General features: G+C 40.7%; 2 protein-coding genes across 5 annotated transcripts in view; one reads left to right on the forward strand and one right to left on the reverse strand.

Annotated features, from left to right (window-relative positions):
• dpf2 (double PHD fingers 2) lies at window positions 1-9,357 on the forward strand. 4 transcript variants are annotated; one of them, XM_047606760.1, is made up of 12 exons: window positions 1-119; window positions 1,660-1,820; window positions 2,125-2,232; window positions 3,188-3,366; window positions 3,456-3,548; window positions 3,636-3,714; window positions 4,159-4,200; window positions 6,082-6,219; window positions 6,336-6,467; window positions 6,560-6,672; window positions 6,751-6,832; window positions 7,107-9,357. In XM_047606760.1, exons 1-12 carry the CDS (start codon window positions 88-90, stop codon window positions 7,187-7,189), a joined length of 1,242 nt encoding a protein of 413 aa, XP_047462716.1. In that variant the 5' UTR covers window positions 1-87; the 3' UTR covers window positions 7,190-9,357. The 4 variants fall into 4 exon arrangements, with proteins under 4 accessions (XP_047462716.1, XP_047462718.1, XP_047462720.1 ...); XM_047606762.1 differs by having other exon boundaries at window positions 6,757-6,832; XM_047606763.1 differs by lacking the exon at window positions 1-119 and adding an exon at window positions 126-293.
• LOC125021018 (sodium/potassium/calcium exchanger 3-like) overlaps window positions 8,497-23,962 on the reverse strand; it is a 24,431-nt gene continuing 8,965 nt past the window's right edge. The window contains exons 3-17 of the mRNA XM_047606759.1: window positions 19,293-19,369; window positions 19,029-19,103; window positions 18,847-18,931; window positions 18,025-18,128; window positions 17,528-17,602; window positions 17,413-17,438; window positions 16,090-16,143; window positions 15,855-15,997; window positions 15,600-15,766; window positions 15,287-15,524; window positions 14,882-15,048; window positions 14,599-14,713; window positions 14,376-14,488; window positions 14,166-14,231; window positions 8,497-13,744 (exon numbers count right to left, since the gene is read on the reverse strand). Coding sequence (XP_047462715.1) covers window positions 13,634-13,744; window positions 14,166-14,231; window positions 14,376-14,488; window positions 14,599-14,713; window positions 14,882-15,048; window positions 15,287-15,524; window positions 15,600-15,766; window positions 15,855-15,997; window positions 16,090-16,143; window positions 17,413-17,438; window positions 17,528-17,602; window positions 18,025-18,128; window positions 18,847-18,931; window positions 19,029-19,103; window positions 19,293-19,369 — 1,616 coding nt within the window. The 3' untranslated portion in view covers window positions 8,497-13,633. The remainder of the gene's footprint in view (window positions 13,745-14,165; window positions 14,232-14,375; window positions 14,489-14,598; window positions 14,714-14,881; window positions 15,049-15,286; window positions 15,525-15,599; window positions 15,767-15,854; window positions 15,998-16,089; window positions 16,144-17,412; window positions 17,439-17,527; window positions 17,603-18,024; window positions 18,129-18,846; window positions 18,932-19,028; window positions 19,104-19,292; window positions 19,370-23,962) is intronic.

The raw sequence follows: 23,962 nt of genomic DNA on the forward strand, positions 1-23,962 counted from the left end.
GGTTCGTGTTCCTGCTCCGTCTGCCTACAAGTCCTGACAGAGGGCACACATTACCCGTCAGCCTCTTTCCCCGTGCATCAAAGCAAGATGGCAGCTGTTGTTGAGAATGTTGTCAAACTGTAAGTGCAGGACATTTCTTCATTCCGTACACCTGCGCTGGTGACACGCGGCGGCTCCGTGACCACTCGGTCGCTGGCTCGGTCGGTTGCTAGCTCAGCAGCGTCGTATCCGACTTAGAAAGGTTAGCCAGCGGTGTCGGACCGTCGTGTCTGTTCACATCCTGGAATGGAAGTGTAAGTTAGCAGACACGCAGCTGACGACTCTCAAACACGAACCTCGAGTCCGTGTGGTTGGCTTAATCGATAATTGGTGTGTTCGTGTTGTTATTATGGCTACTTGTTGTGTCTCTGTAGGATTTGTGCCGCTATCGTCGGTTGAGTCGAGCGGCTAGGCGGGTCGCTAACAAGCTAAAGAGTGTAGTTAGTGTCTAAGGTTGTTAGCTGGAGTGGTGTGGCGACTGGTCGACTAGTCAAGAATGAATGAGAGGCTGCCACTCGCTTCACCTTCAAGATACTGGCATTATAGACAGTAGCGATCACAATTCCGACATAACGGCTCTCGTGGGAGTGTTCAAGTTTGACGTTTTCCATGACCCGAACCCGGTTGTGCTCTAACGTGCTTCCATTTCCGTTGTCTAACTTCGTGTAGCTGCAAATTGTGGTTAATGCTAAACTGCTTCCATTCGATTTACCGTAATTACAAGAAACTCCGAAAGGTTTGAGTAACCATGGTAACATGTACAAATGGAAACCTTACTTGAAATCTGATGAACTGCTTCATTTGCTTCTAAACTTGTATTTGTGGATATTTTTTCTGCGCTTGTTTCCTCATTGATTACCCGTTATTGAAGATTATTATTACTACTAATTAACCAAGAGTTAAGTCTTGAAAACTAAACAGAAATCAGCACTTACAGTTGTGAGGTTGAGACGAAAACTGTAACTTATTCATTCATAATATGGTGATGTGGTGATTCAGATAGAAACTAAAAAAAAAAGTGCCCATTACTTTTTACTTTGGTCTGGATCAGTAAACACACAGACAGAAAACAGTCTGCTGTGAGTGTGGTTACAAGACATTTGATAATGAGATCTTTCATTGAGGATTTAAGTTTCCGAATAGCCTCTTTTAGACATTTACAAAGCTGCACTGTGTGCTCTTCTCTCATCACAACTCAACTGCTCCAGTACAATTAATATTACTGTTCTTGGACTGGACAGTGCTCCAGGGCTCGCCGACAGCCACAGTAGTCACAGTTTTGGATGATATGATTATTTGTTTTTATTCTCCCAAACTCCCAAAGTTGAATAAGCGTGCAGCAGAGGAGTGTATTTATGCTGAAAACACAGAGCGCATATGGCTGTGCTGACTACTGGATTCTTTGTTGTTGATATACCAACAAAAGTATACCTGCTGTTGCACTTTTCCCTAATAATTCAACCTAGTCTAGAAATGGACACGACCACAGCAGAAAAGATGATGTCATTTCAAACCAAACTGAGACTACACCGGTTTTAGAGGAGCCTCACCTGCAGGGTTTTGTCTTTCAGCCCTAATATACCTACTAATCAGCATCTTCCTCTGGTTTGTCTTCGCCAGGCTTGGAGAGCAGTACTACAGAGACGCCATGGAGCAGTGTCACAACTACAACACCAGGCTGTGTGCTGAGAGGAGCGTTCGGATGCCATTCCTCGACTCTCAGACCGGTGTTGCTCAGAGCAACTGCTACATCTGGATGGAAAAGAGACACAGAGGACCAGGTGAAAATGTGCTCACTGACATGTCAAAAAGGGCCACACAAAAAGATCATTTGAAGGTTTACAGTTTAGATAATAATTTATATGTGTAAAATCAAATTGGACTGCCGATGAGTCTAATCTAATCATCTGGCAGCTAGCTGTGCTTCATTAGGTTTAAATGAGAATATCAACAAGCCTAATGAGGCAGTCTTTTGGAAACTGAAGCTCTGTGTGCGTACATTTTCCACCAGGACGGTGTCAAAAATCTGATGAGAAACAGTGAATTTAAATAGGTTCAGTGTTATCTGTCTTGCCGTCCCTTTAGGCATGGCTCCAGGACAGCTCTACACTTACCCATCCAGGAGGTGGAGGAAGAAGCGGAAATCTCATCCTCCAGAGGACCCCCGGCTTATCTTCCCTCCTGTCAAGTCAGGTACAACAGCACCTAGCTCAGCTCATTTTGCATTTCGCCGTGTCAGCCTTTGATATAGACATACACGGCCATTCCTTCCAGGCATATAAGAGGAAAAAAAGCAAGATTTCACACTCTCTTTTATCTTAAAATAATAAGTTATTAATGAGATGTATTTACGCTTCCATGCAGGTAGCAATTGTGGCTTGAGGCATCACGTTTCCAGGTTGTCTGTTTATCTGTCTGTCCCAGTCTGCTCAAAGCATTATTTCAAGAATGCCTTAAGGGAATTCCTTTAATCTGGCACCAATGTTCACCTGGACTAAAGGTTGAAATGATTTTGATGGTCCCAGTGACCTTGCAAAACATATTTTTTTGCCATTAACCGAATAATTCATAAATTATTAATGACAGAATTTCACATAAATGTAAATGAAATGTTTCCATTTTATTAAAGCCTTTGCTACATATATGATTCTGCAACTGCAGCTTGACTGGCTGGTAGACAGCCTCAAGGTAGTAACTCTACCATTATTTGATTTTTAGCAGAATTTACCTCACATAGTTTTTATGGTAAGTACAGTGCTGTTTTAAAGTTTTCATTAAAATGACTCATATATATATTATACTTTTGTATTTTTTTATTCAGCAAGACAGAAGGGCCAGGACAGCTCATCATTGATGAACCAATGAATTCTGAATTATACCAGGGAATTCTAAAATAAAATGTTAGAAAATCTGTTTAGATTTAAATCTTGAGAGGATCATGTAGAGAGACAATGACCCCAAGAACACAAGACAAAATGAATGGTTTGAAATAGCCAAGTCAAAGTCCTGACCTTAATCCAATAGAAATGTTGTGGGACTGAAGCAAACAGCTCATGTGAGGAAACCCACCAGAGAGAAGAACTGAGCAGAACTATGTAGTGTCTTGTGTTCGTGCTCATGTGTTGACTCATTTGTGTGCCATTCGTAGAGCTTGATTTAGGACTGAAGAAGGATGCTGTGTTGTCGTCGGATGGCAGCAGCCTGGAGGCCCTGCTGAAGGGGGAGTCTCTGGACAAACGGACGGCTGTAGACGTCCGAGCATCTGAGGAAGACTCAAACATGAGTGATTACACAGGAGGCCTGAACCCCGCCACCCGGATTCGAAAGGTTCTTTTTTTCTCACTGAGGTTTGGAGTAAAAGCCTGAGGCGATGCTCTGCAGGAAGGCTTACTCCATGTTCTTCCCTGTTAATGCAGAGAATTCTCGAACCAGATGACTTCCTGGACGACCTTGATGATGAAGACTATGAGGAAGACACGCCAAAAAGAAGAGGCAAAGGGAAAGGGAAGGTAAATAACTGCTGACTGTGGTGGATCTCTCAAACCCGACTGTGTTTGTGTCCCTGCCTGTCGATTGACTCTGATAACTGTCCACAGGGGCGAGGGGTGGGCAGCGGCAGGAAGAAGCTGGACACGTCAGCACTGGAGGACAGAGACAAGCCGTACGCCTGTGACAGTGAGTCCTGATGGGCGAGAATAGAGCATGTGATCTCAGGACACCGTTGAGGGTCACTGCAGATGTTAACTGTGCCTTCATTCTCATTTTCTTTTCATCTTCTTTAGTTCTGTTAACCTTTCCCTGTCCTCCATTCCTTTCTTTTCTCTGTAAGATCTCTTAAATTAGATATTTATTAACTTAGTTTAGCTGTGTTTTTTCGTGCTTTTCTTTGAATTCGCATTTCAAATCTTTCCATGAGCACTGCTGTGAACGTTTCTTCCACTTCTTTGTTGTTGTGAGACTGTACTGCTTGATGTGTTTTTTCCTCTTTCGTGGAGCATTTTCACTTTCAGCTGCAGATCTTAGCAGAGCAACTGACTGACTGAGCCTCCGTTGGCCTATGAGCTTGTTTCTCTGAGCCACTGTCTCTGCTCTTTCTTCTTCTTCTCTTCTCTCTTTCAGACACTATCAAACAAAAGCATATTTCAAAACCTTCTGAAAGAGGTATATTTCTCTTCATTATGTTCCACTCCCGCCTGCCTTGTATTTCGTCCCCACTGCCTGCTTTTATTTTCCCTCTCTGTTACTAAGTAGCTCCTTGTGTGGCTCAGTTCATTCTGCTCTACACAGTTTACTTAAATGTGATTAACCACATTCAGAAAAGGTCCACCCGTGTTATTATAGGTCTTATTCAAACTGAAGCCTGTAATCAGCCACATGTATGAGCCATCTTAGCTAACAGAAGATAAGATGTGGCCTATGAAAGTAACCTTTTCCAGCCAATCTGGCTCTGAACCTCCCACAGATTTAGATAAGATAGAAGGTACTTGTTTTCTTTCTGTGCTTTTTCTTTTGTCTTGTTGCTAAATGCATGAAGTTACAGTCTTCTTCACCACCTCTGCACCCTGTTAAGTCACATTTCACGTTCCATGTTTTAGACTCCCACATGCTTTCGTTTTGAGTCTTTTTTTGAGTATTTCTATTGATTTTTACGATATATAAGCACATGCACAGATCACATAAACACCCTGTTCCCCCCAGTAATGTTATTGTACCACTGAGTCACTGGAGAGAAGCAGATAATAGATATTTACACGGAGCAGCCAGCAGAAGTAAATAATATTGACCATCTTGTGACAATTTAGTGTTCTGCTGGGTAACTTTTGGACCTGGTATTCATGTGGATGTTACTTAGACATGTACCACCCACCCTGATCAGACCAGACACCCCCACCCCATAGCAATGACACTCCTTGATGGGAGCAGCCATCCCCAGCAGGATGCAGCTTAGGAACAACTCAAAAGAACACTACAAGGTGTTGACCTGACCTCCAAATACACTGGATCCCAAATGTTGGAGGTCGTATTTCTTTCCAGTAAAACAATATAAGACAATATAGTCGCTAAAAGATCCAAAGTTTCAGTCAGATTCTTTTTGGGGGAACAAATTAAATTTATTTTAATTTTTTTCAAAAGGAATCTCTTGCCATATGCTTTTGCATAGCTGCGTCTTTAGTCTTTAAGGTTGTTCCAAAACAGTAATGATTTTTTAGATGGCAGTTGAATGACTAATACTTTGAGGAATTGCAAATGAGAGAAAGTATGGAAGTGAAAGAAGAAGTGCCGAGTGTTATCTTATGACAAACATCATACACACCCTGTGGCAACAGCCTCACAGAGGCCATCTTTGTTCCTCATGAACTCATCATCGTGACTACACGGTCCCCCTGGCTGCTTTTAACCCACTGGTTAATGGAATCTATCAAATTAAATAGCTTTAGTCAAATAATACAAAACTGTTACATTTTTTGGTTTACTCCTATGTAATTTAGTCATCACACACTGTTTAAGTCTACACTCCTCCATGTTTACCCAGCATTGCATTTTATTAGCTGCATGTGTGGTGGCATGAGGGGCCGAGATGATGCTTGTGTGGAAATACTGCCAACGAGCGTGTTCTTCACAATCCCATCATCAGTCTCATATCATTGTGCAGACTTTGATTTGATATTTGATATGAAGAAACACCAAGAGGCCACGGGAATGTGGTTGGGTTCAAAAGTGACTTCCCTTCTTCCTCACACATCGCACCACATAAAAGCTGTCGACATGCGTTTGATTATAACACCATATGAAGGTGTCAAGGCACAGAATAGATGCGGCACACATCTCATTTTGTCTTTGTGTTTTTGTGTATATAAATTGTTTGAGTGAAGGTCATCTTGGACTAAAAAAAATACAACACATAATATAATGCACTCTGCAAGGCAACTCTACTTTCCATCATTTCCATGCATCCCCTTCTTTCACCATTGACTTTGTTCATTCACCTGTTCATTTTTTGTTTTCACATTCATACATGCTGTGTTTTCTGGTTTTGGTCAGTCTGTGGTAAGCGCTACAAGAACCGTCCTGGCCTCAGCTACCATTACGCCCACTCCCACCTGGCTGAGGAGGAGGGTGAGGAGAAGGAAGACATGGAAATCAATGAGCCTCCCCTGCCACTGCCTGAGGAGCCAAAGAGTAAGTGAGGAGTACAATCACAGATATCATTATTATTATTATTATCATTCATATTACTAGATTGCTGGGGGACATTTGAGAGTTGAGTGTTTTTGTATTTTTTTCTTGCCCCTAAGCTCCAAAGAAAGGTCCAGACGGTCTTGCGTTACCCAATAATTACTGTGATTTCTGTCTGGGAGACTCCAAAACCAATCACAAGACTGGGCAGTCAGAGGAGCTGGTGTCCTGCTCTGACTGTGGACGCTCAGGTAGGTTCTGAAAAAAAAAAAAATTATAAATGCATTTTTAAGAAAGGGGAATCTTTTTGGCAAAGTGTTCAAACCCTTTTTCTTGCATGCAGGCCACCCTTCCTGCCTGCAGTTCACCCCTGTCATGATGGCAGCTGTGAAGACGTACCGCTGGCAGTGCATAGAGTGCAAGTGCTGCAACATGTGTGGCACCTCAGAGAATGATGTGAGTTTCCTTGTAAATCTTACATGACTAACCCTGTCTGTCTTTATGCGGAAGACTTAAGTGTCTCTTGTTTTCTAGGATCAGCTTCTGTTCTGTGACGACTGTGACAGAGGTTATCACATGTACTGTCTCAACCCACCCATGTCTGAACCTCCAGAAGGTGAGTCCAGCATGTTTCTGCTTGGTAGGGAGAGAGTGGGTATGAACCTAATTCACGAGGAGATCTTGGTGAACCACTATAGTGGTCTTGAACGACCTGAACAACCTGCTTTAATAACGGGGCAGAGTGACATTAAAAATAAACTAGATTGTTGGATGATATTGATCGTAGGTTTTCATCTAGATAAAATAAATATGTTAATCAAGAGTACCAGGTTGGCTTCTTCTTCTTCTGTTGAAGATGACACTTAAGTGTTGTTATTTTTGTTAATCAGGGAGCTGGAGCTGTCATCTATGTCTGGACCTTTTGAAAGACAAGGCCTCCATATACCAGAACCAGAACGCCCCACCATCGTGATGGCCGCTCCGGCCCGCACACGCACTCATCACCCAACCGTCCCGCAGCAGATAACCTCCCCTGACAAGCTGGCGTCAGAGGAGTGTGTTCTGGAAAGACAAATTGTGAAAAGGGAAGTATAATCAATATACAGACTGGCCTGAATTAGCATCAGATATGACTGTTACACAGTTCCAACCTCAAGATTATCAATCCCAGAGATTTTTCTGTTCACCGCCTTGCCACATAGCCAATTTTAGCAGCACTCATTTTAACTAGATAGGATGCAGACATAGCCAAATGATCACTTCCTGTTCAGCTTTTTTACACATACACAAAGATGCTACAACCTCCTTTATCTCTATCCTACAATGTTTATGACTAGAGCAGAAACAGAGCTCATTGAAGTCAAACAGCATGCCAATGCTTGCTCATAGTAAAAAGATAAAGACATTTTATAATATTTATATATTTCTATGGTATATAATAGTGTTCAGTATGTACAAATTGGAAAAAATGGTCTTGAGAAGGTCTTTTTTTCTTTTAGTGCCCATCTTATAATTATGGGATAAATCCACAACCACATGTTCTTTTGTGGTACTGCTGATTTGTTTTCTAGAGTCAAAGGGATGTGCTTAGACTGTAAATGATTTTCTACTGCCATTGGCTACACAGAGAAAAAAAGTAAGAAATATGAGTAAAAACCGTGACACACTTGTCAAAGTGGCTCCAAAGGCTGAGCAGCGTCAGGGAAGGCAGGTTAGACTTTGTGTAGTTGTTTAACCATGTGTGCTAAGGTCTCATCAAGCTGCACACAGGGCTCACATGTGTATAGTTCACTCAGCCTTTGGGGCCATTTTTACAAACGGTTGGCTCTTCACTCTGGTCCTGAGGACACAAAGCAGACTTGATGTCAGTGCGTGACAAGCCCACAGTTAAGGCTGTTGCACAGGTGTAATCATACTTATTTTAATTCCACTCAAAATCAGATCCTGTTGGCATTATCAGCCAGGTAAAGGGATAATGGCTGTGTTGTAGCAGTTTGCTGATCGTGCACCGTATCCAACATCTTTTGATGTTGTGACACCTCTAGGTTGTTTTAATACAGGTGGTCACTTGCTGTCAAAGCAAAAGCAATATAAGAGCCCCTGTAGGCTGCTGGGAAGATATGGTTTCTGTTAGTGGATAATGTGAGATACTGTAAATTTTCTTTGTCTGAAAATGCTATTACAGATAGTGGCAGCAAGTAATGGCTCCATTCTGTAGAGAAGAGATTGTAAAGTGTATTTGTATAGTCCTGGGGAAATGGCTCTTTTTTTTTCTTTTTCTTTTTTTTTTGTCAGCGCTTTCATAATTTTATTATGCAATGGTTTCCTTCTGTGGCAAGGCTAAAGACAAACGCTGGCTGAACTGCTGAAGCAGTTACTTTACCTCAAACAGAAACAGTATTTTAAGGGTTAAACATGCTGTAGATGGACAGGGCACAGGCAGGGGGACAGATAGTAAGGACGGCTGCAGCGTCTGCTTCAGTAACTGCATATTCTACGGTTAAACAAGTGCATGTTGGGTAATTGTGTGCACTCTCATATCTACATAGTTATCTCAGCGTTAGGTCGGCAAAGGTGTTGGGAAGTGTAATATAAATTAACCATGCTATCATGTCTTTTCAATAGCCAACTAACAATTACTAAAGCATTACACAAGTATAACTTGGTTTATTTTCTCATCACATTTTAAACTTACAGTTTTATCTAGAGACAGCGGCTACTAGAATATTTTGCTGGTTGTTTTTGTATTCATCGATGATGTTTGCGTACCTGATGTGTGGGACGTTTTGGGACTTGAGTGGAAGCTGCTTTTTAGTAAATCCTGTGGTCATGGTCTCTACAGAGCTGCTCTCTTCCAAACCTCAAAATAAGAGATTCCTTGTGTAATTAAGATGCTGAATGGTTCCAAACAAGCAGCAAATTAGAGTCATGTAATTAGGTTTAAAAATTATAACAAACAGATTGTGATTTTCTTGTTTTTAGTTTTGGGAGAGAATTTATTAAGCTAGCAATGATTGAATCCATATCACAGGTTTACAGAGTTAAGGTGAATTCTTTTAAGGTGGACTTTCATTTAGATTGTGATGGAATGTTTTATTGTTCAGAAATGTCTTCAGGAAAATAAAATACTAGGCACTATAATCCGCTGTCTGTTTTTTTTTTTTTTTTAAACCATGTCGTCTGCACTCAATTACTGCATTTACAGGATTACATTTAGACCTGTTTTGATTTATGGCCAAGTTGAAGTTTTCCCATGTTGAAAATGAAAGGACTGTACTGTAGTGGGAGTCGGCCAATAGGCATTAACTTGAATCTGAATCTATTTTCTCATCAAGGAATTAGATCCTCACTTAAAAGACAAAAGCATATGCGACTTGTGCAGCCTGCAGACATTTTGTTGTGACGGAAAAGTGAAGGGGGAAAATGTTTTTGTTTTTGTTCTGTTTTGGGTTTTTTTTGGGGTTTTTTTCTGCCTTACTCCATTAGATGGCAGTCACACACTAAATGACCTCTTTCTTATCCTTTGGTTGCACCTCCTTTCAGAATCATTGCTTCCTACAGAGAAGAACAGGTTCATTTGTTATTGCACTTTTTTATTGCACTCAAAATACAATAACAGTCCTCTAGGATCAAATACAATCTCTAAAGCTGTAAATCTGAAGTATTCTACTCTAAATATCGTCTACCTCACAGCAGAATAAACGTAACATTCAGTGCTGTGAAACCACAACAAATACTGGAGTTCAGCTGTCTGAATCTCTGTGAGGTTCAGCAGCGGCTCTAAAGAGCCGAGAGAAAACCACACATTAGCGTTACACACGGCTGTACGACATCCGCTCACAACATCCACAGTGAATGGTTGAAGGTAGTGTTACAAAGATGGATAGAGGAAAATAATTTCTGCCTCAGGTATTTTTTTTATCTAAAATACATTGCATTCAAAGTTGTAAACTGTAAAAATCAGATTTGTAAATAAATTTGCAATTAAAGGACCAGCGTGTATAGTTTAGTGGCCTCTAGTGGTGAGGTTGTGGATTGCAACTATTTGAATAGCCCTGACTTTCCAGGTGCACCATTTAAATAGACACTACGGACAGCGTTCCACTAATAACTGAAATAAGTCCAATCAGAACAATAACACCTCAACAGATCTGTCCGGACTGAAATGAAGGAATACGTTTTTAAATGGAAAAAAAAAAAGAGGTGGCGTGAATGTTAGCTGTTATTTTTTTATTCAACAGATTATTCAATTGTAACTGTTATTAATAATCGGATCGTTTCTCAAGTCTATACGAACAGCCCACATAAAAACACGGGTCTATCTTGGACCTTTTCATTTAATCAATTCGCACAAAAAAATGTTTTAGAACACATAAATGTCTATGTCTTTTAAGATCATTTTATTTAGAGTCCATTGAAATTGTTGAGCTGAAATTTTCTAATCAGGGACAGATGTGGAATAGAACCTTTCTTAGTGGATATTAATGGGGTCATTCCTAGAGAACCATATGTAATGACGTGATTATACACAATTATACAGCCCCATCTAATTGATCCATTTAAACACTACACACTGGACCTTTAATTACTCATTTAGTCCATAAAATAGCAGAAAAGCTCACCTCAATTTGTCTATGGTTGTCTAGGACAGAAACAGCAGCAAATCCTGTAGCGCTCGCCAGTGAATGTTTAGCTTCACTGAAACAAATTTCAGATTGATAAATCCTCTCACTGAGCACTGAATCAACAGTTTGAGTGAGTTGTGAGCCATGCACAAAAATCCACCAATTTCTCATACCTTGGCTACGCTTTACTTTAAGAAAAGTATAACATCTGTACTTTCATATTTGGAATTAACATTTATTAGATAATCATCAGTTGCTGCGTTGACATTTAAACAGCACACCTATCACCCTAGAACCCAATTAAGATGCAATGATTGCAAATATTCCTGGTACAAGTTGTCCTGGCGTGAGTTTGAAATATAAGGTATATTTCTTAACAGTGTCTAAAAGAGGAATAAAATCAGACAATTTAATGGGATTTAAATGAAGGAATACGCCTAAATTTTGACAACAGCAATTTGTCTACACTGTACACCGAAACTGATCACAAAGTAACTCACTATTTGTTCACTCACGATTTTCCTTGTTCTACCCATTTTTACAATTATTTTAACAAGATTATGTAATTGGAGCTTCATTTTCTGTGCTCTCTTGCATTAAATATGTCATGGTATCAATACTGAAATAAGAGAAAATCTGGATGCTACAAGAGTGCTAGTCTAACATTACAGCCGTCATAGTCCAGTGAACACACCGACAAAAACCTGCATTCATTCTGTTACAATAATTCACAAAAAGGTTTACATTGGTTTTTTTAAATATCAAAAACACCACAAAACTAGTCTCTGTCAGACATTCATTATTGTAAAACGGTCAATTATTTAACATTTACAAACAGTAAAAAGTTTTGTCAAGTAGACAATGATAATAATTGTACAGCCATTTAAAAAAACAAAACAAAAAGAAAACACAAAATCACTCAGATTCCTTCGATGGAACATTTAGTCTTGAAGCTCGTCTTCCTCAAAAAATAAAATGAATTGTACTCTGTGACTGAGTCTCCATTGTTGTATATCATTTTTCCTCGATGAGGACAGAGCAGCAGGTATAAATACGGGTGCAACATTATTTGCCATTACACACACACATGAAGTAAATGTATGCGTGCATGTATATTGTTCCGCGTCTGTCCTGATCAGTGTTTCCTAAAAACAAATGTTCCACCAAGGTGAAATAATCTCTTAAAATATATAAGAAACAATACAAACATCGATTGTCGTACCTAAACGTGAAGTATTACAACTAGCCTGCACTCAAACTCATCAAAGTTTGTGACACTCACAGAAGTACATTATATATTAGGCTTCTAAAAAATACTGTAATACTAGGTTAATCTCTTTATGTACATTAAGCTCTATCAATACTTGCTTATGAGTAGTGAGGCATTTTAATATGGACTATAAAAGTACCTAACTGTCTGTTGGTACTTCAGTGCCTCCCGCTACATATGAATGCATGTAAATATCTTCACACTGATGCTGAAGTTAGCCTGGATATACATTCAGAACATAGAAGGCTATTCAAACCTAAGGCTTGACAGTTTTTTTTTTTTTAATCTTTAAAAATAGGCCTGAGCATGACATGGTTGTATACACTGATCAGCCACAACATTATGACCACGGACAGGAGCAGTAAATAACACTGACCGTTCAGTGTTCTGCTGGGAAACGTTTGGTCCTGGCATTCATGTGGATAGTACTTAGACTTGTACCACTCACCTAGACCATGTCCATTCTCTGATGAGTCTGTCTCCAACTGTTTTGGAGGCACAAGGGAGACCTACACAATATTAGCAGGGTGGTCATAATGTTATGTCTGATCAGCATATGTTATGTTGAATTTCAGCCTCTTGTCTGATGTCCTAGTCCTTACTTTGAAGATGACTTTTTTCTGTTTATTACTTATTATACCCACTACAGCTTTGATCCTAGTCTCCTCATAACATGTCATTCTCTTATGTTAAATCACAACTGCGCCAATCAAACTGATTAGTGTTGCCAGATGTAGCCTGAGGAGAACATCTGTGGATTCAGCACCAGATACATGCTCATTCTATATTAGAAATGACTTGTGCTCTGTAGAGAGTGATCTCATAAGTAATTTGGTGGCAATTACATTCCGACTAGAAACATTAAAAATATCAAACAGTAAAATTATTGAGTAACTTCTACTGGCTTATTGCTTTAATGAAACCGTTATAGCAAAGGATTCCATTTCAAAAATAATTACCAACAGCTAGTTAACTACTAGGCCAAGTTGACTTGGTGGAGTTGTAGCAAGAACCATTGTGTCTTAAAATGAAACTTTTGGAAATGAACATAACAGAAGACAAGGAGAATAGTTGCTGAATATTTAAACATAAAACTAGTAAAAAACGTATGCCATAAGTATATTTATTATCAAATGTTAGAAAAAGCAAAGCTGTGTAAAAACTGAGGATAATTTTGTGTTTTGAACCACTTTGTTGTTTGACTACCAATAAACCCACTGTTTCCTTCTATCATTCCATTACAATTTTTACATTAATTCATACCTAAAGGCTGATTTCAAAACCTGCACTGTACAAAATCTACAACAAAAAAATAAAAATTGTGCTAGAAGACTTATTCATGTAGTTGCGTGTGTACAGTATCACCCTAACAACTCCTACAGAGGCGCACAGGAATTCTCACAGGGAAAACACAACAGTACTGTCACTCTTCTTTTTTTTTGGCTTGAGGAAAGAGGACATGTAGTGGAAAGGTGGGTACTAAGCATGGTGTCAGACAGGGGCGACCTTTGACCTGAAGGCCTCACAACTGCCCGAAGAGGATGGAGCAGAGCAGGAAGATGGCATAGAGGAACAAAAGCCCCAGACCCAGCCGGCGGTCCAGCCTCCAGTGGTTCAGATGAACACTTGTCACCTGTAAGCATAGAGAGGCTTTTTAACCATCACATGTTTTTCTACAGTGGGCAGTATCAGTCAAAAGCCTTTTCATATTAAACCAAATATTATCCTGTTTAGGATATTAATATTTTAAGGGATGATATAAAGAGAAATATACTCTACACTATGCCACCACCAATACTTTGTTGATAATCTGTGAAAACTATCCATTAATGTGGTCTAAGGTATAGTCCAGATAATTTATAACATTTATTGTAAGGACACAAATATAAGAACACATTTTAGAAACAGTTTTACTTTACATGCGCGAACTATTAAAGAGCATCCTGTTTTTTCATTAACCGCGTTGTTACATTCATTTCCTTTATTGCATGCAGATTTGTATGATGCACACAAACAACATGTGCATGAGTATTTGATATTTTGTGTTTACTCACTGTCAGAAACACAGATGCCAGCAGAAGGACAACAGAATACACAAGTCCTTTATTATTTATGGAAATCTGTGGGGGGAAAAAACATAGAGTCACATTACATCTCTGAACCCAAGACTTTTGCTTTGATAACAGAGAGCAGTAACACAGGAAAATTACAAACAGAAGGTGAAAGAATGTCTTATTTGATATGGAGATAAAATGGATCCATACTGATGATCCGTGGTCCACCACCAGGGAGCGTAAAGCCCAGGGGAAACCCAAGCCCAGCAGGATGTCAAAGATATTGCTGCCTATGGAGTTAGACACTGCCATGTCCCCCATTCCTGAAAGACATGAGGAAAGAGAAATGCTGAACTGAAGCATGTGCACCACAAAAAGAAAACAACCAGAAGATGGAAATTTGGACAAAACATGTTGGTCACTTTTCTTCTACCTTGTCGAGCTACAATCAGACTTGCCATGCAGTCGGGCACGCTGGTCCCTGCTGCCAGGAAGGTTATGCCCATGATGTAGTCTGGGATATCTAGAGTGAAGCTAATGATGGTGACCTGATCAACATCAACACACATCGTATTAAATATTCAGTTGGAAAGAGTTGCAGAGTGATGTTGTATGACTTATATTGGGCACAGCAATCACTGCTTACTGCTACTTCACAGCTGTTATTTACCCTCAAAAACTCACTATCCCATAAAACCTTTGAACTGGCTTCTTACCATCCACACCATGAGGTAGGAGAAGACAGCGATCCACAAGGTGGAAGCCACAAAGGTGACCATGAACCAGCGGTGCCAGCGTGGCCGAACACAGTTAGGCACAGTGCAGTAGAGCAGGAGGCCCAGAGGCCACGTGATCACCCACTTCACCCGCGCACACCAGCCATCTATGACAAGCAGGAGGTCAGTCTAGAGGGCAGGCACTTTTTATTCTATCAAGTAGTCAAGGGCAACATGGTCTGTGATGCAATGGCTGAGCACATTTAAATATCATTTACATAATAGAGATGGAGGAAAGAAAGTAAAATCACAAATTAAAACCTTTATCAGCATGCATAGATAAAAAAGTATATTTATATATATACATTTAAATCATGTCCAACATGAGTGAAACATCATCCTCACTTGGTATGCGCACTGGACTAAAAATCCCATCTTCATCATCATCTTCCTCCGGTGGCTGGCACACTTCGCCCCCTGGGTTGTCTCCAGACTCTGCGTCTCCTATCCCGGGTCTCCCGCCTCCGTTCTCCAGAGTGCAGGACCCTGTTCTCTTCAGACTGCTTCTGGCTGACCCACCTCTTGACCCGGGGCTGGCCTCCCCATCCCGTTGACTCTTTGAGTTCCGGATTAATCTCTGCCTCTGCGGAGAAGAGTGATAAGTTTTTATTGCCAAATTAGCTTTTGTGTTATTATGTCCAACATGTGGATCAAAGACCTCGCTGATGAGCATGCGTCCTGCCATGGAGAGCCTGGTGCGGGGAGAGAAGTGGGGGGTGATCATGATGCGCAGGCCGGCCTCTGAGAAGGACAGCTTGTGGGGGTTGAGGATGAGAAGCTCGTCTACCATGACGACTGGAGGAGGCTCCTGACCATGGGATTGTCCTGTGAACGATGTGTTGGATTGAATTGAACAATTGCGATGCAATTAAAAGCCCCACAGACGATGTGTGTGCGAGCTGTAACGTCAGACCTTTGTTGAGAAGCACCATAGAGGTGTTGCAAGCTGAGCCGTCTTCTCCCATCTTGTCGTCTTGGTGATCCTCTGATCTAACACAGCACGGCCTTGCGTTCCCTAACCGGCGCGTCACAAATGCTAAAATTGGCGTGTTGAACCTGCAACCACAGGGACACTGCTGTCTTTTATCTGCACATAAACACGTAAAGGCAGGTGGCTGATGAGGACATCTGATCTTTGGCCAACTTACTTCATGATTATGATGTAGACGCCATACATGGTCATCAAGAGCAAAGACTCCCACCTGCACAGCGACCAGAACATTTGGTTCACAACATAGTTACTGCAGTCAGTTGCTCTAGTCACACTACTGGCAGGGTTTCATCACTTACATCAACATAAATGTGTGGAACATGTGGATCTGACCCATCTATGAATCATTTTTAAATACACATGATGTGATTGAGACACACGTCCCCACAGATCAGGCTGAGCCCATTAGTGCTACACTCAGTATTTTTCTGGTGTCCCAGTAGCACAGAGTTGTGCAAACTAACATCTCCAGGGTTACTGGATCACGTTGCCAAGAGAGAGAGCTGAGTGACTTGTTATTACAACAACCACCATTAAAATAGGGCTTATCATCATTCGGTTTCTCAAAAGCATTAACGCAACAGATCCAGCTCTTTTTTATTTATTTTTTTTTTTATTTAAAAGCTTTTTGAATTACTCTAAGACTAAAGACTAATTTCATGAAATCCTCATACCACCAACAATTAGGGTTTACTTTTACCAGTTTTGTTTTACGAATATATAAAACAAGCACGACTACACAACACCACCACAACTTCATCAATCTGAGCTTTTTCACAAAGCAGGACAGGCACTAGAAGAGCACCTCACTAATGTCTGTTAATATTCTGAGCATGTGTTGGCAAAGACAGCTGAAACACAAATCTGCCAAACTGTATTCAGAAAGACCACGGACATGTAAAATAGAGCAGGACAGCCATGGCTTGGCACGCCATGATTCAATAAACAGTCTGCCATATATCACTCAGACATCTACAACAGACATGAATGTCATGAATAAATCTGCTTTTTCATTAAAACCACTCACACATGCCACAATGGAAAGTCATTTATTTTACAAAAGGCCTCACGTTGACAGGGTAGAACATGTTTAGAAGGAAGCACTAAATGAGGAATACTAAATGAAATGGCGACACAAAAGAAATCCCATAATGTAAAATTCATCTGGATTTGTTTGGAGGCTTTATACAACATTCTAAATAGCTGAATCTGAAATGAGCGGTGTCTGAATGGAAATGCATGTTCCAGGTTTGTTAACAGCAAATCAGGAACCTAATCGATTTGACAAGTTCCACAATCACTGATTGTAATGATGTTATCTGAAAGGCTGTGACACCAATCACAGTGTGAGACTGAAGAGATGAACGAGAAAACTCATTACTCACTCTCACCAGTATGCCAGTTACGTGAACTGTCTCACACAGCAACCATGGAGTTCAGCAATTTATAAGAATGTGGAATGCAAAGTGTGTGTACTCACCAGACAACTTTGGCATCATATATAACCTAGAGAGAGAAAACACAAGGCTGAGAGTGGAGTGATGTGGAAAGAGACTTAGCACAGAAGAATTATGTTTCCTAAAAGCACATCTCACCATGATGAGAGCCAATACAGACAGGATGTAGTAGGAAGAATCTCTAAAAAGAGACCACCATGTGAGAACCACCGTCTGTGGAGAAAAGTTTGAATATTCAATTACTGAACTAAAATAACCTCATGTAACCACATCAGTCAGAATAGACTTGAATTTTCTATCAGATCAAGAAGTGTGGTGTAACACCTTAATAATCAGTTCAACGGGAAAATGTGTGTCTATTAACTAGGAAAACGCTGGAGCTGAACGTTTCTCTCCGTTTTGATCTGGTCTGGTAGAAAAAAATGGCACTCAAAGGTTGAAAGGCTCGAAACGACAGGTACTGTAATTCAAACAAAAGATGTGCAAAGGCAGAATCATTGTCATTATGATTTTATGATATTGGCCATTTAAATGTAGTCAGTGTCTGAAATCTATCTACATGGGAAAAGACCTGTTAACACATGACAAAAAACTGTATTGAGTATGTTGTTGACAGTGTTTAAGTCTTATTGTACCTGGCCTGCAAAGATTCCACTCAGGCCGATGATGACCAGGATGTTGAAGACAGCTGAGCCCACAATGGTGCCGACTCCCACATCTCCTTTAGTGATGAAGACACCTATGGGTGGGAGTGGTTCGTTTGAATTCAGACCAGACAGAACACCAGCACTCAGTCATTCTGTGTTTAGGGCTAGGTTTAGGCTTATATTTACTTGATACATAGGTCTTATCCAAAACAAATCTATTATACTCATTGATAAGATCTGACAGAAATTCATTCATTTATTGTAGATGTCTGTTTAGACCAGTTTAAATGTGATTTGATGACTGTTAATGAACTAGAAATCTCATCTCATCTTCTAGTATTTTTGCGGGGGAGCCTATGCCAGCTGTCATCGGGCGAGAGGCCCTAGACAGGTCGCCGGCTTATCGCAGGGTTAATACAAACAACCCTTCACACTCACACCTAGGATCACCAGGTAGCCTAACCAGCATGTGTTTGGTGGGAGGAAACTGAGTACCCAGAGAAAACCCACTCAGACACAGGGAGAACATGCAAACTCTACCCAGAAAGGCCTGAGCTGGACTCAAATCTGGACCTTCTCGCTGGGAGGCATGAACTAAAAACGATATATGATAATGGTAAATATCTTTCTCGCCCCTTTAAACTGAACTCTGCTGACATCTCCTGGATAATATTGGCACATTCTTTACTTTCACACTATTTGAAAGTAAAGCTTTTCTCTGTCTTTGAATGTTGATAACAAGTGAAAACTAATTTTTAGTGCTCCTTACATTTGGCCCAGCTGTTGGTTTAGACTGTCTGATCTACTAACCGATGAGAGAGGTAAAAAGCTCCGGAGCAGAGCTTCCTGCAGCCATAAATGTCGCTCCGGCCACATCTTCACTGAGATGCAAGTTCTGGAACAAAATGAACAAAAAAATAGACAATAATGAAATAATGATTTGTTAAAAAAAAACAAAAAAAAACAACTAACTCACGGCCAGTTTTCCTCACCTCAGATATTTTCTCAAGGGAAGGGACAAAGTAGTCGTCACAGACGATGGCCAAAGCGTAGAACATGTAGATGGCCTGGAACGTTCAGTTGAGCACATGATAAGAGAGTTGAAGGACACACTTCCACCTCCTCTTTTTATAAAATAACCCTGTTATGTAGGTTGTGATTGGTGTTGATTCCCGCTGTGATGATGTCTTAATTCAGTAAGATGAGTCAAGGATATAAATACAGAGAAAAATATGCAGATTATGAGAAGCACTCACACAGAGAACATGCAGGAGCACAGCCCCATTCTTCCTCTGTTCCTTGGAAAAGATGTCTTCTGGAAACTCATGGATGGCTGAGGGGATAATAAACATTTTCATACATTAAATTAATTTTCTCTTTTAAATTTGTAATTTCTGTATAAAGAGCTACATTATATTCAGACATACTAAGGATACTAAAGGATCAGATAAATGCTTTAAATGCTGTTTCAACAATTTTCTTTAGATCAGTCATTTCACATTGACCTCGATGACTTAAAAAACAGGAGGTGTGGTAATAAATACAGACTAATTTCATTCAGAAGCAACCCACAAACAACACAATGGAGACACAGCAGTGAAGAATGAGACAGGAAGTGAGATGGAAGTGAAACTGGCAGCTGCTTCCTGTCCGCTCTCGAGTGTATAAGGAAAAAAAATAACTTGTAATGACAGCTTAGCTTCCCTCTGTTCCCTTGACATTGCAGAAGACAGCCTCAAGAGTGTGGTGCAGCTCCAATTAACAACTCTGAGCCAAGCCGGGTGAATTTAAACTACTGGGGAGCATGGAGCTATAAATAGCTCTTCTGCTGTGTGAGACAACAGTGGGTCGACAGGCACACAATAAGCACAGTGTAGCCGTCACACTGCACCTCGGCTGCATGGAAACTGAACAACAGACTGCATGGACTAGGAGAGGGTCCCTTGTGATCAGGGATATGATATGTGATCTTTGACACTGAAGTGGCAGAGAGTGAGAAGGGGAGGCCATATGGTCTTGAGCAGGAGACAGTAGCTTGGTCCGGTCGGATAATAAAAATGTTTTTGCCATAACATCACACATTTTATAACGAATTTAGCTGAAATGAGTTTGTGATGGGGGGCGGGGGTCTATTTTCTGGGGAAAAAAGAATATTTTCTACATTTGCCAGCTGTTATTGCCAGGCAGTGCTTGTCTAATAAATCACGGAGGCTTAGCATACAAACTTTCAGTCATCTTATCACTTGAAAGAAGGAGTGTGAATGCGAAGCTGCACCGCACGGGTCTTCTCTGACAGCCTGTCAAGATGATTAGCTGGTGAACATCTGTGCCCTGTCTGTGGCTTCATCTCTTTCACCTTCTTCTTTGCTCTCTGCCTCACGCCCGAGAGGCCCGGAAGCTTCCAGTCTCCCTTCTGCCCCCAAACAGAAACCCTCAGGTTATGCTGTCAGTGAAACGCAGGGCCACAACATGCACCTCAGATGGACACTTTGAAGGGTTGCTCTAGTGAAGGTAGTTGCTATGGCAACCCTCTCCCTGGGGGCAGGTTTTTTTTCCCTTTTTTGATGGGTGGCAGTAGGAAGCCAAAGGCAGGGCAATTGAGTGAACAGTGAGAAAGGGGGAGGTGAATATGTGTTTCCCATGGTTAGGGTTTAAGAAAAATGGAAAAAAAGAAGTGACAGCAGCTCTGGACTAATGTCTAAAAATATTTATTTTTCCTTACAAACCCTCAGGAGAGGTCTGAGAGAGCGACAGAGGGAGGGGGAAGAACTGCACAGAGATACACAGAGACAGAAACAGTCTACTGGTTTACTGAGGGTTGCTGAACAAGAATGTGCTCTGCCAAGACTGCGGTTTCACAATGCAAGGCCACGAAGACGATCGCACATCTGCAACTTTCCAAATCAGGGATTTAAGCCAGATGTGCCATCAGCTTGATAGAGTCAGAAGTTTACTAATCACTGGGAAGCATTTGGGCTGCAGCGCTGCTGTCTGGTTACTCCGAATGTACTCTCATATCTCTTTTCCCTGCTTAATGTCTTTATTTGTACAGAATGACACGATGCTCCCGCTACTCAATCACCTCTGATCTAGTTCTGTCTGTCACAGCCTTCACTCCCACACAAGCTGAAATACTCCGACGGAGAAGACAGTGAGGCTGTAGACAGAGCTCTTCTTCATGTATCACTTCAGATCTATCTAGAGTTAGCCGTGAGCTTGACTCTGAAGTGACAGAGTGTCAGTAAAAGGTGTGTGTACTGTATTGCTGATGGAGACAACCTATTCACAGACTGGAGTAAGGCACGACAAAAAACAACTGGAAAACACGGCAAAATATCTTTTTAAATCCATTCATACCATTACTGTTTATAAACCCTATATCTTATGTTCAGTCTGTAATACAGACAAATCACAAAATCAAACCTGCATGAAGACGCACAGGTGTTATAAGAGGGACATCTGATGTCTGGTTATGTACATTAAAAAAAAACAAGAAATAAAACACAAACTTATCCAAGAGACAAGCTGAAACCAGGAAAACTGGATTTGTAGAGTTTCTTGGAGACATTCTGCCTCTCATTCATATAGCTTCTTTGGTTTATACGCTATCCAGTTAAGGTTGAGTAACATGCATAACATTAATGATGGGTTGATGACAATTATCCAGCCAACAAGACAAAAGACATCTTCTCTGTTTTAACACATTCTCTCAGAACACTGTGGTGTAGTGAGAGGTGAGGAAACGAATTATCATAATTATAAATATAGCATTATTTTTCCTTCACTTTCTCATGTCCTGAATGTACTCATCACTTTACTAGTATATGTGGTCGGTATAGACTCACCTTAAAATGACAATTGTCACGTTTCATCGTTAACTTTGAATGGAGGGATTAATAAATAATCATACATTAACTCTAAAACTATTTTTAAATAACAGGAGGCACACGCTAAAAGGAGACATGTTCATAAACATCCTTCATCCTTCAACAGTATCCTCAGTATAAAACTTTATTAGCTTTTAACTGAGTCTAATACCAACTATGAAACAATGTATGTAAGAGGAGTCCCCACTTGATTTTGGTATAATTTTGATGTCTTATGTGACAAATATGAACTTATGATTTAGGTGCAGACTCTTTGTGAAATATGAACTATATCTGACTCCAGAGCTCTAAAACCTGTGCAGCAGATTAAATCTTCAACATTCAGATCGAGCAAATTCGTCACAAGGCATTAGGAGAGATGTCTCCACTAAGTGAAACCAGAGCTGATGAGAAGAGCTGAGCTCTTTATGAGCCAATCTGCTGCTGGAGCTTCAGTGGAGCTGAATGAAGGGCATTAGGTGGTACAGGATAATGTTATCGATCTGGAAGTCTGCGGGGCGTCCTGGAGTCAAGCTACGGATATCGACTGCCACACACAGTTACGTCGTATTGTGCACCAACCAAAACCAAGTGACACACACACACGGACTTCTGCAACACAGCTGCATTTTTCATGAGGAATCAAAAGATAAATATTTCATCCAGGTGTGTAATGTAAATTCAATTATGCATTTGTTCTTTGATTCGCTTTCCTTTGAGGCAGTCTGAATACAGCGCTGATGAAACGTCTGCAGGGCTTCAAACTGCACCCCATCAATACAAACACTAAACATCGTGTTACACTGTTGTGACTCAAGTGAACATTAAAACCGCTCAGGTGTAACTCTGCGTAATCATATAACAACACGCACCATCATCTCAGTGGGTGAGGAAATCAAACAAAGTTACAGAAACACCAAAACATCTGGTGACATAATAATCGCTGACTGACTGTTCCTGAAATATCCACAAAAATGTAATTAATAAAATGGCGTGATCAAAACTCAGCTGTGTCTGGTTTCAATTTTCAACATAAAGGTTGCTTTAAATACCGGTAATTGGATCATGCTGATAAAAGCCCAAAATGATTTGCATTAACCTACTGGCCAGTTTCTCTTTCTCGACACTTTCCCGACAAAAAAAAAAAAAAAAAAAACTCAAAACATGCCTGTGGAAAAATACTATTCCCAGATGAATGTCGTTTGCCAAAATAAACAACATAACAAACCTCCATTTACTTCATTTACATCGTTTGGATTCTTTGAACCACCAACCCCCACCCCACAACTGCCGCTCTATTTTTAGATCTTCGCTTGCACTTTTAATGCTTGAAAGACAGAATTGTCTGGGTTTCAAAATTTAGCATTCAGTTGCCTAGCAACAACAGTCTCTGAGGCTTGTCAGCTGAAGCTGGATCACACCGTCTCCATCTTGTTAAGCAGTGGAAGGATGAAAAGAGAGAAAGAGAGCCTGTGGCTGGACGTTACTGTGCAATCCCCAAGATAATATCCCCCTAGGTCCAGGACAGGTTTTTAATCACACTGCAGATTATGCAATCACTGTCAGACAGCCTGCAGAGGAAGAGGGCGGCAAGCCGAGGCTGGAGCCATGCTCACTGCTGTGTCTTCTACTACCTGTCCGGGCTTTTGTTCACCTCCTCGTCTCCAGTGTATTACTACAGTGAACTATCTACCCACAGTATACTTGTGTCTTTGTAAAAGATAATGAGGGAGATCTGTTTGCAACGAGGAACTCAATAAAAGGTTAAGTGCGAAACAGAAGTGGCTGTACAGAGCAAATGGAGCACTGGTGGAGAGATACTCTGAGACTTACTGTTTTCTTTTGACAGCGTTGGGGGAAAAGTGTCAGGTCAACCCCGATAGCTATTTGCAATGTGGATGAACGATGGCAGTTAGAATTACTCTTCCTGCTTAAGGCTAAAACTTACATTTAATATAACAGAGTAGACAAGTGTATGCAGACTGAAGTCAAGGTTTTGACTCAAAAATAAAAGGTTTGACACAATATTTGTGTCAAATTAATCTGGACTCATTGACCTG

The sequence above is a fragment of the Mugil cephalus genome, chromosome 15 (assembly GCF_022458985.1).
Source record: "Mugil cephalus isolate CIBA_MC_2020 chromosome 15, CIBA_Mcephalus_1.1, whole genome shotgun sequence".
NCBI classification, from domain to species: Eukaryota; Metazoa; Chordata; class Actinopteri; order Mugiliformes; family Mugilidae; genus Mugil; species Mugil cephalus.

Coding starts and splice junctions, on each gene's coding strand:
- dpf2 (XM_047606760.1), top strand. CDS start 88: ATGGCAGCTGTTGTTGAGAATGTTGTCAAACT. Junction 3,715..4,158: donor CAAGCCGTACGCCTGTGACA/GTGAGTCCTGAT, acceptor TCTCTCTTTCAG/ACACTATCAAACAAAAGCAT. Junction 6,468..6,559: donor CTCTGACTGTGGACGCTCAG/GTAGGTTCTGAA, acceptor TCTTGCATGCAG/GCCACCCTTCCTGCCTGCAG.